The sequence below is a fragment of the Podarcis raffonei genome, chromosome 7 (assembly GCF_027172205.1).
Source record: "Podarcis raffonei isolate rPodRaf1 chromosome 7, rPodRaf1.pri, whole genome shotgun sequence".
Classification (NCBI taxonomy): Eukaryota; Metazoa; Chordata; class Lepidosauria; order Squamata; family Lacertidae; genus Podarcis; species Podarcis raffonei.
The window spans coordinates 65,592,748-65,609,062 of NC_070608.1; the positions used below are offsets into that span (position 1 = coordinate 65,592,748).

The 16,315-nt window shown below is 44.0% G+C and overlaps 1 protein-coding gene across 3 annotated transcripts in view; it reads left to right on the forward strand.

The window, feature by feature from the left end:
• SLC22A23 (solute carrier family 22 member 23) overlaps nt 1-15,776 on the forward strand; it is a 93,319-nt gene extending 77,543 nt beyond the window's left edge. For all 3 annotated transcript variants that reach the window (XM_053397009.1, XM_053397010.1, XM_053397011.1), the window contains 4 exons: nt 1,702-1,934; nt 5,000-5,032; nt 6,435-6,558; nt 12,652-15,776. In XM_053397009.1, the coding sequence (XP_053252984.1) occupies nt 1,702-1,934; nt 5,000-5,032; nt 6,435-6,558; nt 12,652-13,009 (748 nt within the window). In that variant the 3' untranslated portion in view covers nt 13,010-15,776. The remainder of the gene's footprint in view (nt 1-1,701; nt 1,935-4,999; nt 5,033-6,434; nt 6,559-12,651) is intronic.
• Nucleotides 15,777-16,315: the final 539 nt, after the last annotated feature.

The window sequence follows — 16,315 nt, forward strand, 5'->3', positions numbered from 1 at the left end:
CACACTGGAGCCTTTTCCAGTGCACTTTCTGGTGGTTTGTGTTATTTGTTAGCAAGTATCACAAAGCAATTTTTAGTGTGTGAAAAACACCGTACATGCAGTGCTGTTAAGGTGAACAGCGCATGATACAAAAAATCAATGGATGTCTCAAGCGGGCAGAGGGAGGGAGTACAAAACATCCAGATCTTCTTGTTAAAAGTGAAGACATCTGTGGGAAATGTTCACCATGACTAAAAGCATTCAAGTTTGCCAAAAGTCTTTGTCACCTGCAACTGGAGCAAAACATTTTGAAATAAAGCAGAGAAATCTCTCATCTCCTCTGGAATTAAAAATTAAAATTCCCATGCTACAGCAGTAAACTAGCTTAGGGGCTGCAGGGCAGACCACGTGGTACACCTTTCTGGCAACTTTCCACCACTCAAGATTTGCCACCTGAGACAGCTGTCCCACTCTGCTTCATGGTAGGGCCGGCCCTGGCTTACACTCAGGGTTGTATGTATTCTGCAGTCTCATGCAAGTGCAGAAAATGAACTGTATTGGACACTGTGTGTTGAATCTCTGCTTGCTTTTTTAAATGCGGGTGCCTTCCCCTATTTCATTGAAGATTGGCTTCACGGTGATATAGTCAATGTCCAGTGAAATATTGCTGAAGAACAGGTCTAGGATTTCTTGTTTTCAGAGGACACGGCTTCAGTATCTTACATAGTTCCTTGCCCTTTGCACCAAAATAGTAAGACTGTATAAGCTGTGCAAAATCAAGCAATTATGTATAAAATCAATTTGTATGCCATGTACAGGTCACATAATTGTGAAGCATAACGTTTTCACAGCCCTGGTTAATATTTAACCTAGTACCAATAGTACATTTGGTGTTGTATAGAACACAAAAGGTGATATCACCATAGCTCTCTCATCAGTGGTTGCTAGTTGATATTGCAGCTGCCCTAACCATATGTATGGAACCTGAGCCGCGGTAGCAAAACAGTTTCTGTGTAATGTATAAGCGACTCTTCAAGGCAGTGTCCACGTTTGCCTAGCTGTGGCAAGCTACTCTGACCCAGTGGCTCTCTTCTCCACACTGCAGTGTCCCGTGAGACTCTGGCATCTAGAGCAAGTGGGAGAAATAACCATGTTTATCAGATGACTGATAAATGTAATAATAAAATAAGGTAAAGGTACCCCTGACCATTAGGTCCAGTCGCAGATGACTCTGGGGTTGCATGCTCCTCTATAGGCCGAGGGAGCCGGCATTTGTCCACAGACAGCTTCTGGGTCATGTGGCCAGCATGACTAAACCACTTCTGGTGAGCCAGAGCAGCGCACTGAAATGCCGTTTACCTTCCCTCCAGAGCGGTACCTATTTATCTACTTGCACTTGATGTGCTTTCGAACTGCTAGGTGGGCAGCAGCTGGGACCGAACAACGGTCGCTCACCCCGTCACAGGGATTTGAACTGCCGACCTTCCGATCAGCAAGCCCTAGGCTCTGTGGTTTAGACCGCAGCGCCACCCGCGTCCCTAACAATAAAATAAATTGATGTGCAATTCAGATTTTCTCCCTCTACTTTTTGTAAGAGCAAAACATTTGGAACTAACCTAAGTCCTTTCGCCTCACTGCATTCCAGCTTTGGGTTGTATGTCATTATCTGCCTGGCTATTCAATAACAGCACCCTGTTCATCCTTGTGTTTTGTCTCCCAAAGGCTGACTGGCTATGGGATACACCACTGCTTTGCAAAGAGTATGATGGGTCACGAAGATAAGATGTCACTCACCAACAACTTCTATGCGGACTACTATACCATGGCAGGGATAACGCTGGCATCCTGCCTAGCCATGTGTCCTGTTGTCGGATTCCTTGGGCGAAGAGGGGGATTGCTGCTCTTCATGATCCTCACTGCTCTGGCTTCACTTTTACAACTAGGTCTTCTCAACTGTGAGTGCAGGCATCCAATTACCACATCCCTTCTGTGTGCCTTGGGTTCGCTTTGCAAAGCACTATGTTTCTGATTTGTACAAGGTTTCAAGCCTGCTGCTATTCTCAGCTGTAGGTGGGGAATTCACTTGTAGGGAAGTATTTAAAAAAAAAACAACTAGCTGTGCCAATCTGATTTGGAGAGAGTGAAGTCCTAAACAGGGAACAATGAAAACAAAAATATATGTTGGCCCTTTGTTCCTTTTCCCCCCTTAGGGTTGGTTTGTCCACATTCCAGCTTTTTCATTGCTGCTGATTGTCCTCCTCTCCACTTTAATTGGCATAGATTTGCTATGTGATTCTCACCTATTTCATGGAGCGTTTACTCAGCCCTGGAACTCTGAGCATCCAGTATTGCTGAAAAAACTGTCTGTGTGATGAAAAGGTGTCATGCAGTAACTGGCACTAGAAAATCCAGCACTTTGGGGTACAGATATCATATTGACTTCTCCTTGTTACAATAAAACTAATGGCTATAGCAAGGGCCTTTTCATTGTTCCATTTTCTTTGCTTGCTTCCTATTGCAAATACATTCATATTGACAAAGCTCAGAGTTCATCAGGTTTGTTTGAGTGGTTTCTTTTTTAAAAGCAAATTACTATCTGGCAATCCAATAAATTATTGGTATTGATTAACTTCAGTGCAAGCATCCTAGAACCTTTTCTCCTTTGATTCAAGGCCATCGCTCTCTACATTTGAACTGCACACTTTGACTGTATTCACATTTCACATTAAAGCCATAGTTAATGTTTACAATGGTTTAATACAAACGAATGCCATACCAGTGCACGGTGCATAGAAGTCCCCACTTGGCTGCACTCTTGCTCCTCAGCATGTTGGAACCAACAAACAAGAAGCCTTGTGTTAAGTTGTGGGCGAACATAGCAGACGACACAGCAATTTCTCCAGAGCAGCTCTTTACTTGTAAGCTGGACAGAACTGAAGAGCAAACAGCTCAGCCGGCCTGCTTTTATAGGCAGCCGGCTGTCAACATTGTAGCAACAACAACCCAGGGTTTCCCGCCTAAAATAACTGACGTGGACCTGAGTGAAAACTATCTACAGTATCCCCCTGCCGGCCCAGGGTGAGAACTTCAATACATAACACCTTGGTTTGCCATGTGATCTGAAATAGTGCTCTTGCCTGTACTTGACTTTCCACTCATTGTTTCTTTAGGGGGAATGAACTGCAAGCCTGAATTTGAATGTTTTGTTGCTTCTGGTGCAGGGAGCAGCAGAGTGAGGACTTTGGAGCAGCATGCACCAGCACCTGCTCATTCACATTCAAACATTGTCATAAGAAGCTGGGATAGCTCAGTCAGTTGAGACTCTTAATCTCAGGGTCATAAGTTCAAGCCCCAGGTTAGGCAAAAGATTCTTGCATTCTGTGATTCTATAGAACGTGTATTGTGGTTGAACATGAACCACAAAATTGACCTTTGTTTCTACAAAGGTCTGCACACTCTAGACTGGGCAGAGTCAGTGTAGGAAAAGGAGTCCAATTCTTTAAACTTAAAAGTTTTAAGGGTTGCACAGAGAAGAGAAGGTTGGCTGGTGTGCCTTTTTTCCAGCACTGCAAGTAGAAATCTCCCAAATCCTGAGGATTCTGCTGCTGCAGGAGTAAGTCGCATCAACCAGCTATAGGAAGGGAAGAATACCACCGGCCATTTGAATGCCACCCATAAGGATTGGGTGCAGAGGCAATTTCTCTTCCCAGAGTACAAAAAGCACCACTGGGAGCAAACTACTACCAGACTACTTTTACTATGTTCCCTACTTTTAGCCTAGCACTTTCTCCCTTTCAGATGCTAAAAGTGCATCAACTGTGCCTTATGGAAGTTCCCTTTAGTGCCTGTTCAAGAGAAATCTGATTGCATGATACTTGTGGATGAGGCAGGTCTTCCCAAATGACTGCATGTCTCATGGAGCTTCCTATAGTGTCAAATGCATTTTCTTAAGCACAGCTCTTTACATGATTAGCTTATGCAGTACACATACAGGCTAAAAGACATCTAAAAGCAGTGATGGGGAATCTGTGGCTCTCCATATGTTGTTGGACTCTGCTCCCAGCATCCCCTCTGGCACGGCCAATGGTCAGAGATTGACATTCAGAAGACATCTTAAGGCAGCCCTGTTCAGGGAAGTTTTTAACGTGTGATATTTTACTGTATTTTTGGTTTTTATGGAAGCCGCCCAGAGTGGCTGGGGAGGCCCAGCCAGATGGGCGGGGTATAAATAATAAATTATTATTATTATTATTATTATATTGTTCAGCAACACCTGGAGCCCCAGAGATTCCCCACCCCTGCTTCCAAGTCTTTTATCTGCTCATTGTGTATATTAACAGTTCGTATGGAAATTGCTCAAACATGCCGAAAATGGAGGGAAAGGCATGGAGAGGAGGATCTCAGTTTATGATCATCACAAAGTTTCGAATCCTGAGATTTATAGTACGACCTCCAAGTGGGAACTTTTGAAATTCTGTTATGCAAAAGTTTTCAGAGTTCCTGGGTGCCAGGCTTATGCAAAAATTAAAGTTCCATTCATTGTTCATATTGGATGTGCGTACACACTTAAATAGCTGATGAATAGTGTTTCAATCTGTTCACTCATGGTTGAGCTTTGGCACAGACAACTTAGTGGGAGGGGGCAAGATTCAGGGTTTTGCTTTCTAAGGAACCCCCTCTGAGAATTACAGCTAATTTTGACTCTCTTTAAAATTCTCCCTTCATTATCAACATAAAGGCCTTTGTTTGGTTTCTGCACTAATTTCAGGCCTAGAAAGCTTCAATAGCATGCCTTCCATTGTTGTTATCTCTCATTAGAATTCAATCTTTCCATTGGGAATTGGACAGAAAATTGCATGTCCTGTCATGTTGGGTGGGGAAAGTGACTATTTTATGGTGTGATTTGCTTTTTACTTTTTAAATAACTGGCATTTAATTGTCATGTTTTCTATGCATATTCTTGACGGTCCGTTTTCTTTTTCTCTCTCCTATTTTAATACATCTGTGCTTCTGAATCCAGTGATAGGAAAATACAGTCAACTTCCAGACTCAGGTATAGTTTTCAAGTCCATTTTCGAATGTGATTTCTTTTTGTTGAGCCACGATATTCTGACATTACTTCCTTCCCAACCACAATGCATCTGCACCTCAGGCTCACACCCTCCTTTCCTCCCCACCCCAGCTGAATGTCTGAAGCAAGCAATCCCACATTTGGAGAACTGGAGGCACCTTACTAACACTGACAATAGAAACTGTTAGGAAATAATGTAAAATTCATTCATTGAAAAATAGTATGTTTTGAGGTTACAGAAGAAAATGCCAAAGAAATGTGTCTTGGATTTTTTTTAAATCTATGATAGCAGTCGATCTATGATCTATGATATGCCCCAGTCGATCCTGCAAATATCAAGCAATGGACATGGTTGTGTGAACCAGCCTTCCACATGCTTCTATATAGGCCAGTAGTATTCTTACACGGGTCTTAAGTGGTGGATAGGAATGAATCAGTCTATTTCCAGTCTGTGTTCACCCATAAGTCCATTTTACATTAATTTGCAAAAAGCAAAAAGACAAAAACCAGTTAAAAATTGCCCTAAAATTACATTCATATTTAAATATTTAGTTTTAGGCATGTTTTCTCTCAAAATATGCATGTCTAAACCATTTAGATACATTTTATAAGTTAAGAACTGCATTGGAACATTGGGAAAGTCTGGTGCATAGCCAAGTTCTGAGCCACACATTAGACTGGTTGATGCATCTGTAATTGTGGCTGTGCTTCAGTTGGCTAAGGAAAATTGAATATAATATAAACAAAGCTACACCAAGGAAAACATTTCTCCTGCCGTTCTCCACCCCTGGGGAGGGCTAGGTCATCCAGTGGGAGGCAGGTTTTGCCTTCCCTTCAAGAGTGTCCAAAAACGTGGCACTTTACCCTTCTCAATAGGAATGAATGGCTACAGTTTACTTATGTGAAATGGTGAAAAGGTTCACATAGGGAACCACTAGTATAATAGTTGAACCTGTTCTCTGCATTACTGTCTCCTGCACTGTTGTTCTGTGCTGCTGTTTCATTTTGCCATTGGTTAGTTTTGTGTTTTTATACAGTGATTTTGTTGGAATTTGCATGGGTCGCCTCCAGTGCTTGTCCTACTCAGAATAGACTTACGGAAACTAATAAAACTAAGTCATATTCCTTAACTTCAGTAAGCTTGCTTTGAGCAGGACTAGCATTGGCTACAACCGTATCTGTCTTAAACTGACATACTTTTGTAAACTGCCCTGAGACCAGCCAGTGATGGGAGAGCTATAACCAAAACTAATACTGTAACTAAATGGCTGGTTTTATTTGGACATAATAATAGTGTTTGGTGGAGGGGAGTGGCTTTAAAAGGCTACTACCTATTGATCATGAATGGGATGGAGATTAAGCTCTTTTTGCATGTGTCTCATAGGTATGAGCGACACTGTAAAGGACAAATTCTCTACAGCATTTTCCATCGTCGGTATGTTTTCATCGCACGCAGTAGGAAGTCTCAGCGTTTTCTTCTGTGCAGAAATCACACCAACAGTTATCAGGTATGGACATGAAAAGCTCACTCAGGCTTGAGGAGACGTTCTGAGGTATCTTGTTTTTGCATAAGGCAGTCCACTGGTACCTTTTTTGGGTAGTTTTTGGGGATGGACACTTTGGAACCAACTCCATTAAATGATACATTAAACCCTCCCCAATTAGCAGTAAATGGTAGCTTTTGCAGGGAAGGTTCCATCAGTGCTGCCGCATGGGACAAAAAGAGCTTTAAAGAAAAATATTTCAGGATGCACAGCTGAGTGGGAAATATTTGGGCTAGTTGCTACCCTCCTATCCCAGGGTTGATATGAGGATGCAAAGACAAATGGACCTTGTGTCCTGAACTCTTTGGACGCATGTTGGGATTCTGTTTTAAAATAATAAGAAATAAAATAAAGGTGGATTTGTATATTTTTGGCTAGATCACTAGTAAAGCAAGCCACTGATGGAATCATAGAATTGGAGCGTTGGAAGGGAGCTTCCTGCAGCCAATCAAAAGCCACACAAACATTTTGGAAGTCGAACGGACTTCCAGAATGGATTCCGTTTGACTTCCAAGGTGCGACTGTACAGGGGCAGTAATAATAGTACTGTTCAGCCTTCTAAAATTGCTGCAAGGATTGTCGAGATTGTGAATTGCTCTGAATATGAGAAAAAAGCACTACATCAGTAAAAACATAAATTAATTCACTTGCTTTTGTTTCCTTTTTGTTGCTTGCCACCTTGAACTCTAATAAGAAAAGGGTGATATATTAATAAATAAGTAGATTTTTTCCCCTCTGTATTAAATTAAGTTGTTCTTACAAAAATACATTATTGACCTTTAGGTTAATTTTGTGCATCAACTCAGTTGGATTTTTAAGAGTGTCGTAGCTCAAGGTGAAATTAATAGAAATCTTACCAACACACATAGTCTTTTCAAACAAAGCAAGAACAAAAAGAAAAAATGTAGAGGATGGAGGTCAGTCAATAGCATTTATTAGAACTTCTACTTTCTTTGTCACAAGCAAAAGTCTGGTTGTGGACAGCTCCAAATTCAAGCATCCAGAGGGTGTTTTGTCTCCCAAAAGCTACAACACTGAGAGCTGCAGAATGGAGGCTCCTTGATATAACAGCATTTAGTATGCTGATGCCTTAGTTTTGGTTGGTTCCTCTGGTCCCATGCTGCCAAGTACTTTAGGCATCATTGAAGACTTCTAATTCTTTATGCCAAGGAGTTCATTTGTAAAGCTTCTTTCGGGCACTTAACAAAATGAAACTCCTAACCCTGACACAGTAAACTTGTTGACGAAACAGCTGTGTGTGTTCTTGCTGCTACAAAATGGGACAAGAGGGGTTTTTTTATAGAACAGGTTAATTTAGGGAAGAGTGAACGAGCAGGGATGCAAGTTGGCAAAATGGTGGCGGTATTTTGGCTACCTAAGCAGTGTCACTCACAGCCTGAGCATTTGATAAGGATGTGAATGAGCCAAGGCAGCTAGCAAGAGATTGGGGGTGTGCCTTAAAATGCTCCCCACCCCTTTGTAAGTAAAGAGGAGGAGGTTTCTCCAGTCCTGGGAAGCAGGTGCAGCCCATGTACAGATGTGTACTGTGCCATTGTACATCACTTCTGGGGGCTGGCCAAGGGAGGCAAAGGCATACGCAGCCTTCATCCACCGCAGCCAGATGGTGAATGAAAAGATGGAAGAGGCCTGCTTGTTCAGCGCTGGCACAACCTGCTATATTTATGCAAAGGCCTCCAGTCATCTGCATCAAACAGTGACATAATTTATTTACATTGGCAGCTCATTCTGGGGGCCGCTATTTGGACTCACTGCAGGGACCGAGTGCCTGCGATGAAGGCTTTGCTAAGCACAAGTCCTTTGTGTCATGTTGTAGTAGCCTAGAAGTAGCACAGTGCTTACTTCTGAGTATGCCAGTGGAACAGCAGCTCTCTGAATCTGCATTGGGATAGCCATTCATGGCTGGACTCTCCTAACTGGGACCAGGACAGACAAGAACAGGATAGTGTAAAATAAATCTGGATGCAATTTTTATATCCATAGGGATTTGCAAAGCGTGCAGGACTAAGCAGTCTTACGGCTCTGTCAGAAGTCTGAGCCCACAGCAAAATATAAAATAAAAAATGAAGTAGACTTGAAATGCTCTTCTTGCAGAAAAGAAGGCTGGGTATGATGTTTGTGGGTCTGATTTCTGAGCACTGAAGTTTCTCTTGGCAGGATTGGCTGGTGGGAGACGGAGGCAGTGCCATGCCTCCACTCTCCCAACAATGGCGTTGCTGCCATCTCTGTAGCAGGAGATGGTAGCATAGATAATAGTGAGGTTGGGCCTGCTTGGGTGTGCCAGCAGAAGTGTTGGGTTGGCTTTGCATAGCCCTGCCTTACCATCACCCTGCAACACCCCTGCACTATCCTGGTAAGCAGCCGCCGCTCCTGATTGGATGGTATTTCAGTGTTAGGTTTTCAGTTTTTAGTTGATTAATCAGAGGAATCAGCTGGGGAAAAAATAACAGTTAGCATTTAGAGAGAACCTGTTAGCATATTCAGAGTTTTTGACAAAGTTTATCTTTTAATCTATACAACTGTACTGCAAGGTCAAGATGAGCATTATTATTATTATTATTATTATTATTATTATTATTATTATTATTATTAATACCCCGCCCATCTGGCTGGGTTTCCCCAGCCACTCTGGGCGGCTCTCAACAGAATACTAAAGACACAATAAAACATCAAACATGAAAAACTTCCCTAAAGAGGGCTGCCTTCAGATGTCTTCTAAAATCAGACAGTTGTTTACTTCCTCAACATCTGATGGGAGGGCGTTCCACAGGGCGGGCGCCACTACCAAGAAGGCCCTCTGCCTGGTTCCCTGTAACCTCACATCTCGCAGTGAGAGAACTGCCAGAAGGCCCTCAGAAAGGGACCTCAGTGTCCGGGCTGAACGATGGGGGTGGAGACGCTCTTTCGGGTATACTGGGCCAAGGCAGTTTGTCCCCATATTGCCTATGGCCAGTGTTGCACCTGAGACAGTGGTTTCCCTGATGCCATCTAATGAATTTCTGACAGAAGTGATTCATACTGGGCACTTTTTGTAGATAAGATGCAGCGCTGTACCAGCTCTTGGATTAATTGGGGAGAGATATTTTAAGCACTATATTCTTTTAAAAATGTGAAGCTACCCAAGCCATGGGTGGCAGGCCCCATCGTAGAATGGCATTCCTCCCTCTCACACATGCAATGGAATGGAATGCAGGATGGGGCCTGCCGTGACAGGAATTTGTATCATCTGAAAACAAAGTATGATTCCTTCATCTGTAAATGTGTGCAGATTTCATTAATCAACTAAAATTCATCCAATTGGTCAGCTGAGAGTTCTTTAATCTGATGGCACCCTGTTGGCTGACTGAACGACTAACTGACGGGAAGAGAAATATTCAGAATTTTAGAGAGGGAGAATGATAAAGAACAGTAACTAAAAAAATGTCTTTTTCAATCAGTGTGGTTCCTCATTATTTTTAAGTGGCTCTGTATAAATCTGAGGAAAGCCTGCTCCCTAGTGATGACAAAAGAGAATTTCACAAGTTAAGTTTCTTAGCGATCTGGAGATAGAAAGTAGACTCTCGCTCATGAAAGCAACAGATGGGCAATTATGAGTGGTTGCCCTTTGTATATTATATCCTAGCATAAGTTTCCTCCTTTTCCATCATTGATGTTATTAAGCGGTGTTTGGTGAATTGCTGCAAATTTAAACTAGGCAACATATCCACACTAGTTTCACAATTATAAGACTTCATTGTCTCTGCTTATTTTTTAAATGGCCAGGGTTGGGTTGTGTGGGGTAATTTTTACTCAAAGCATGCAGAATTTGGATTTTCAAGGGCATAAAAATTGATCCTTCTGGATTTTTTCCCCCAACTGGGTGTGAAGGGTAGTAAATATCTGGGGCCATTGAAATGGCCAGGTAAAATCTGAGTAAGATGAAGGGGTATAATTGACATGAAATTAACTCTGGCAGAACTCTTAGTTTTTTCCTTCAAAAGTGCAGATAACTTTGAGGAGTACCAATTGAAGTCTAACCCATTTTCATTCTTAGGTGCCTTTTTTATAGCCCTTGCCACCCCTAGGAGCAGGGCCGTCTTACCCATAGGTGCTAGGGGTGCGGGGCACCCGGGCACCGGGCTCTCAGGGGTGCCAGGCTGAGGGTCCTGGGCCCAAGAGTTGAGTGCGGGGGGAAAGCCCGTCCGTCAGTTGGAGCGCCGCAGCAGGCTCTTCTGCTGCGGGCAGCTCAGCGCTGTGAGTTCAGGGGCAACCGAGCCAGCAAGATGCTGAGGCGGCTGGTCGGCTCTGCCCTCCTGCGCACCTGGGACTGGGCAACCTGGGGGGCCACCAGACGGATCTTTGCACCCCGGCGCCTAATATGCTTAAGACAGCCCTGCCTAGAAGGAGGAGGAGACTAGCTGCTTAGTCCAAAATCTGAGCTATGTTCCATCATGTGCTCCCCCTGCCCCCCGCTAAAGATGTGCAAAATACATTCACAGTAATAATTACCGTATTTTTCGCCCTATAGGACGCACTTTTCCCCCTCCAAAAATGAAGGGGAAATCTGGGTGCGTCCTACGGGGCGAATGCAGGCTTTCGCTGAAGCTTGGAGAGCGAGTGGGGTCGGTGCGCACCGACCCCTCTCACTATCCAGGCTTCAGGAAGACATCCACAGCCTAGGCAGCCCTGCGGGAGGTCCCGCAGGGCTGTCTAGGCTGCAGATAGCAGCATGCTTCCCGGAGCGTCGGGCGCTCTGCTTTCAGGGCGCCCGGCACTTCGGGGACACAGCCTAGGCAGCCCTGTGGGAGGTCCTGCAGGGCTGTCTAGGCTGTGGATAGCAGCCTGCTTCCCGGAGCGTCGGGCGCCCTGAAAGCAGAGTGCCCGGCGCTTCGGGAACACATCCGCAGGGTGGGGAGCCCTGCAGGAGTTCCCCGCAGGGATGTCCAGGCTGCGGATAGCAGCCTGCTTCCCGGAGCGTCGGGCGCCCTGAAAGCAGAGCGCCCGGCGCTTCAGGAACACATCCGCAGCGTGGGGAGCCCTGCAGGAGTTCCCCGCAGGGCTCCCCACGCTACGGATAGCAGCCTGCCGCCCAGCGGGCGGGGCGCCCTGAATCAGAGCGCCCCTCGCACTGGGCAGACATCGGCCAGCCCCACAAGCTCGGGGGACAGCAGGGAGGCGCAGCGCCGCCATCCCGCTGTTCCTCGACCTGGTTCGGTTTCTCTGACCTGCTTTTTGGGGGGGAAATAAAGGGGAAAAAATTTCCTTTATTTCCCCCCCAAAAAACTAGGTGCGTCCTATGGGACGGAGCGTCCTATGGGACGAAAAATACTGTATATTAGAAATTGAAGGCGAAGAATGTTAAGGTTGGATTGCTGGGGAGCCTCCTTATTCCAAGAGGAAACTTTAATAATAATAATTATTATTAATTTATACCCCACCCATCTGGCTGGGTTTCCCCAGCCGCTCTGGGTGGCTTCCAATAGAATATTAAAATACAACAATCTATTAAACATTAAAAGCTTCCCTAAACAGGGCTGCCTTCAGATGTCTGAATCATTTGGGGCTACGAATTGCCATTTCTTGACAAAGTTTAAGCTTGATTAAGTTGCCAGTGGGATTGCCCTTTCTCTATTGAAAGGATGGAGGAAGGAACTACTTTACGATGCTCCAGGAGAGAGAGCGTGATTCTGGAGTCTGGAGCAGCAGAAGGCACACAGCCAGGGACCCATTCCTGTGGAACTTGCTAGCAAAGTAAAGTCAGACCTTTCTGCTTTTTGAGGTGCATTTAAAGACCTTTCAGAAGTATACATTATGAAACATGTAGAACTGTTGCTGTTGGTGTTTTTATTGCAATGTTTTAATTGTTGCAAACTGCTTTGGGTTTCCTTATTAAAAAGAAGTTGGTGCATAAGTGAAGCGAATTGTTTCGAAGGCGACTCCGCCGTACGGGCAAGTGCACATACAATTCTGATCCGTTTATGATGCTAACTGGTAAATCTGTAACCAAACTGATTTTTGTTACCCAAATATATATATATATCTGCATGCTCATTTCCACAGGGGTGGTGGGCTTGGCCTCGTTCAGGCCAGCGCAGGCTTTGGCATGCTCACGGCGCCCATCATGGAGCTCCACAACCAGAAAGGCTACTTCCTGCACCATGTGATCTTTGCCTGCTGCACCCTCATCTGCATCATCTGTATCCTCCTCCTGCCCGAGAGCAAAAACCAGAACCTGCCGGAGAACATTCCAGACGGCGAACATTACACCCGCCAGCCCCTCCTGCCGCACAAGAAGGGGGAACAGCCTCTGCTTCTGACAAACTCCGAACTGAAGGATTACTCTGGCCTCCATGATTCGGCCGCCGTGAACGATGGAGTGACCGAGAGTGTCACGGCCAACGGGATGAAGGCGATGTAGCTGGCCGGCTGGAGGAGAAGGCACTTTTGGTGTGGCAGTGCTTTCCACAAGAGGTTTACAGACCAGTCAAATTCAAGGGACAGATAAATGGGGGAATGGGACTCTGCTGCTAAAGCCACTTCTCGTAGGAATCTTTTGACTGGGGTGCAAATTGCTTTGGAACTAGTAATGGGAGGGGAATGCATCCTCAAAGCAACTGGCTGGAGACAAAACTGCCTGTCGGAACTTTTCTTTTCTTCCTGCCATGAAATGTTTCTATTTATTTTAATGATTTTCCCCGCCATGAAGCACTTTATTCCCTTTTCTCCTTTGTTGACCACAGACATGAAGCCGCGTTGTTCTCCGTAAGAGCAGACATTCCAAGATAGAAATCATGGGATTCCTTTTGCTTTTTATTGTCTCTTTGTGCTTTCGTTGGAGGAATGAAGCATCTCCTTGCTGCGACAAAGAATGCTTTGACTACTGACGTTTTAGGTTCAACCAATTTCCTTTGTCTCTCCAGATAATCCAGTCCTCCCTACCACCCCCCGTCTTGCAGTTTACCTACTGTATAAGTGTGCATACAAAGCTCTCACTTAAAATTCCAACTCCGTTCTAGGCAGCAGAAATAGAGTTTGGTTAGGGAGCTGTAGTCTGTTTTTTAAAAAGCTGTTTTCTAAACTTGAAAAGTTGCAGTTTCAAGCCTAAAAGAAACCACTGCACAAGCAAACTACGGTTTTTCCAATGGAGATCAGGCATGTGGATTTAAAAGAGGAACGTGTCTCTTTATAAGGAATTCTTACGAGTGTTTATTAATAATAACAATAAGAAATTTCAAAATTTGGTACTCAGTGGTAAACAAGGCTTTACCTAAAGTAGTTCTGACCTAACAAAGGTTCTAGGGACTATAAGGTAGTGCTTTTTCTATGAGAATATTTCCAATTTGGGAAGGGAAAAAGATGGCCAGAAGGGTTTAAGACTTGAACATGCTTGGTCCAGAAGTGGCTAGACTGGAAAGTTCTGTCTATCCCAAGACTGGCTTAGCTGCGAGTCTTCCCTGCCCCCCAAAGACTGATTTTAACGGACTAATATGAGCGATAAGCTGTAAATGAAATGATATGATAAATTAATGCTTCAGATTAGTGGAAGAGGAGATGGGGAATAATAAACCAAACAGGCTCTTTGGAGGTTTAATGGAGACCAGAGTGGCTTCCTTATGAGATTTGTAATAGTGTTTTTCCAAGAATAGGTTTGCATATTATCAGCTGGCTGCCATTTTCCAACGTGAAAGCTTATGGGAAATGGACACTTGAAGTGCACCAAAATAAAAATCCCAAGTGCTCTTGTAGGATTTCTCCTCCCCTCCCCCCCCCCAAATGAACAAATGCATTGGCCCCATATGGTTCACTTGGCTGAAAACAGACGTCCCCTGATCCTAAATGTATTTAGACACTGAAATTCAGCAGAGGTTGCTCCTGCTTAAAATGGGTTTAGGATCCGGATGTCAACGAAGCAAAAAAAGAAAGAGGAACCCACCAACAGCCCTCTTCCTCCCTCTTCCACCAAAAGCTAGCAACGATTTAAATGTTCTTAACACAAACAGATGTTGGCTGCTCAAGCCGTGTTTGTTGCGCAAGAGCCTTGCAGAGCCAGCTTTGTGCAAGGATGTTCTGGAGTTGCAGCTACTTTGCTTATAGTTAACTATCCCCTTCCCTCCCCTTCCACTCAGACCATGCATTTGTGATTGCCCAGTGGTACAGCCATTTAAATGAGTGCAGCAGCCAGATGTGTGGTGACGTGTAGATCCATCCATTTGACTGTCACTTTGTTCGATGTACACCTTGCATTTGTGGGTGAAGGAAAGGGACTCTTTTCCCCCTCGTGTGCTTTCCTCCCTGCCGTGACCCTTCTTTGCTCTATATATTGTCTGTTAACTTGCTTGTGTTTCTTCTTCCTTCCTCTTGTCAGGCTGCCTTTTGCGTTCCTGCGACCAAGCCCACAAAGCGGCTTGTCACATAGCAAGTTGTGCAGCGTTTCAGTGCTGTCTTTTTGCTAGGAGGGCAAAATTGGCCTGATCTAAGAGGCAAGAATGTATGTACTTGAGAAGAAAAAAATGACGTTGTTGTAAAGCTGGTAACTTTCACACAGAGGATGAGACACTCGGGGAAATCTTACTCAAGCCCCGTTGAGGGAAAGAAAACAGCACTGAATAGTTCAGTGGTTTATATATATGTGTGTATATAATTTCCCCCCAGAAGTGCCACTACTGCATTCACCCGAGTGGGACTTGAAAAAGTGCGAGCCCCCTCTTTCTTACACTCTAATAAACTGTCTGGCTTCAACCACAAAAAGGCCATTTCTTCCTCTCCATTCTTCTTTTATGTCGAGACTATTACAACCTCGCAGTGAAAAAATAAGGCCTCTTTGAATTGTGCAGTATTCATGTGCCAAATTTGTGTAACGCCTTTTATATGATGCTTGTTAGCAAGCGACCTATCAGGAACATCCTAGCATTTCAGTAAAATCTATGAAGTATAATAATTTTTCATTGTTTTTAAACTAGAGTGGGGCCCTGAAAAGCATTTGAGAGAGAGAATTTGGTTATGGACGTGCAAAAGTTCCAGGCCAACACATAGAGCACTTTTGCAATCCTTGTGGTACAAAACAGATTTTTAATTCCCCGTCTCTGTGCATATAGTCTTAGAATAGTGTAACAAATCATGTGGACCACATGCCAGCCTGTGGAGTTCATTGCATTTTAATGCCATTAAAGTCTTTGTTGTGCTCATTTCTTTCGCCTGCTGCGCTTTCTACTTTCCTGTTCTGATGTGATGCTCCTTAACTTTACAAACAAGCAAAAGCAAGAGAGAGGGAGTTTCTCAACATATTTAATGGACTGTGTAAGGTGATGGGAGCACTTGGTGATTTTTTTTTTTTTAAGAATTATATAAAAATTAATCTTTTGATTTTTCTCCCCTTTTATTTATATCGTTGGAAATCTCACTTTTTGAATCAGTACTTCACATTTTGTTTCCAGCTTATTTTACAGTTTTCCCTCGGTCCAAAAGCAAATGTTCATTTCCCTTCGGAATAGTACTTTTGCTGAAGATACCGTATTTTTTCCTCTACAAGACTCATTTTTCCCTCCTAAAAAGTAAGGGGAAATATGTGTGCATCTTATGGAGCAAATGCAAGCTGCGCAGTTATCCCAGAAGCCAGAACAGCAAGAGGGATTGCTGCTTTCACTGCACAGCGATCCCTCTTGCTGTTCTGGCTTCTGAGATTCAGAATATTTTTTTTTCTTGTTTTCCTCCTCCAAAAATTAGG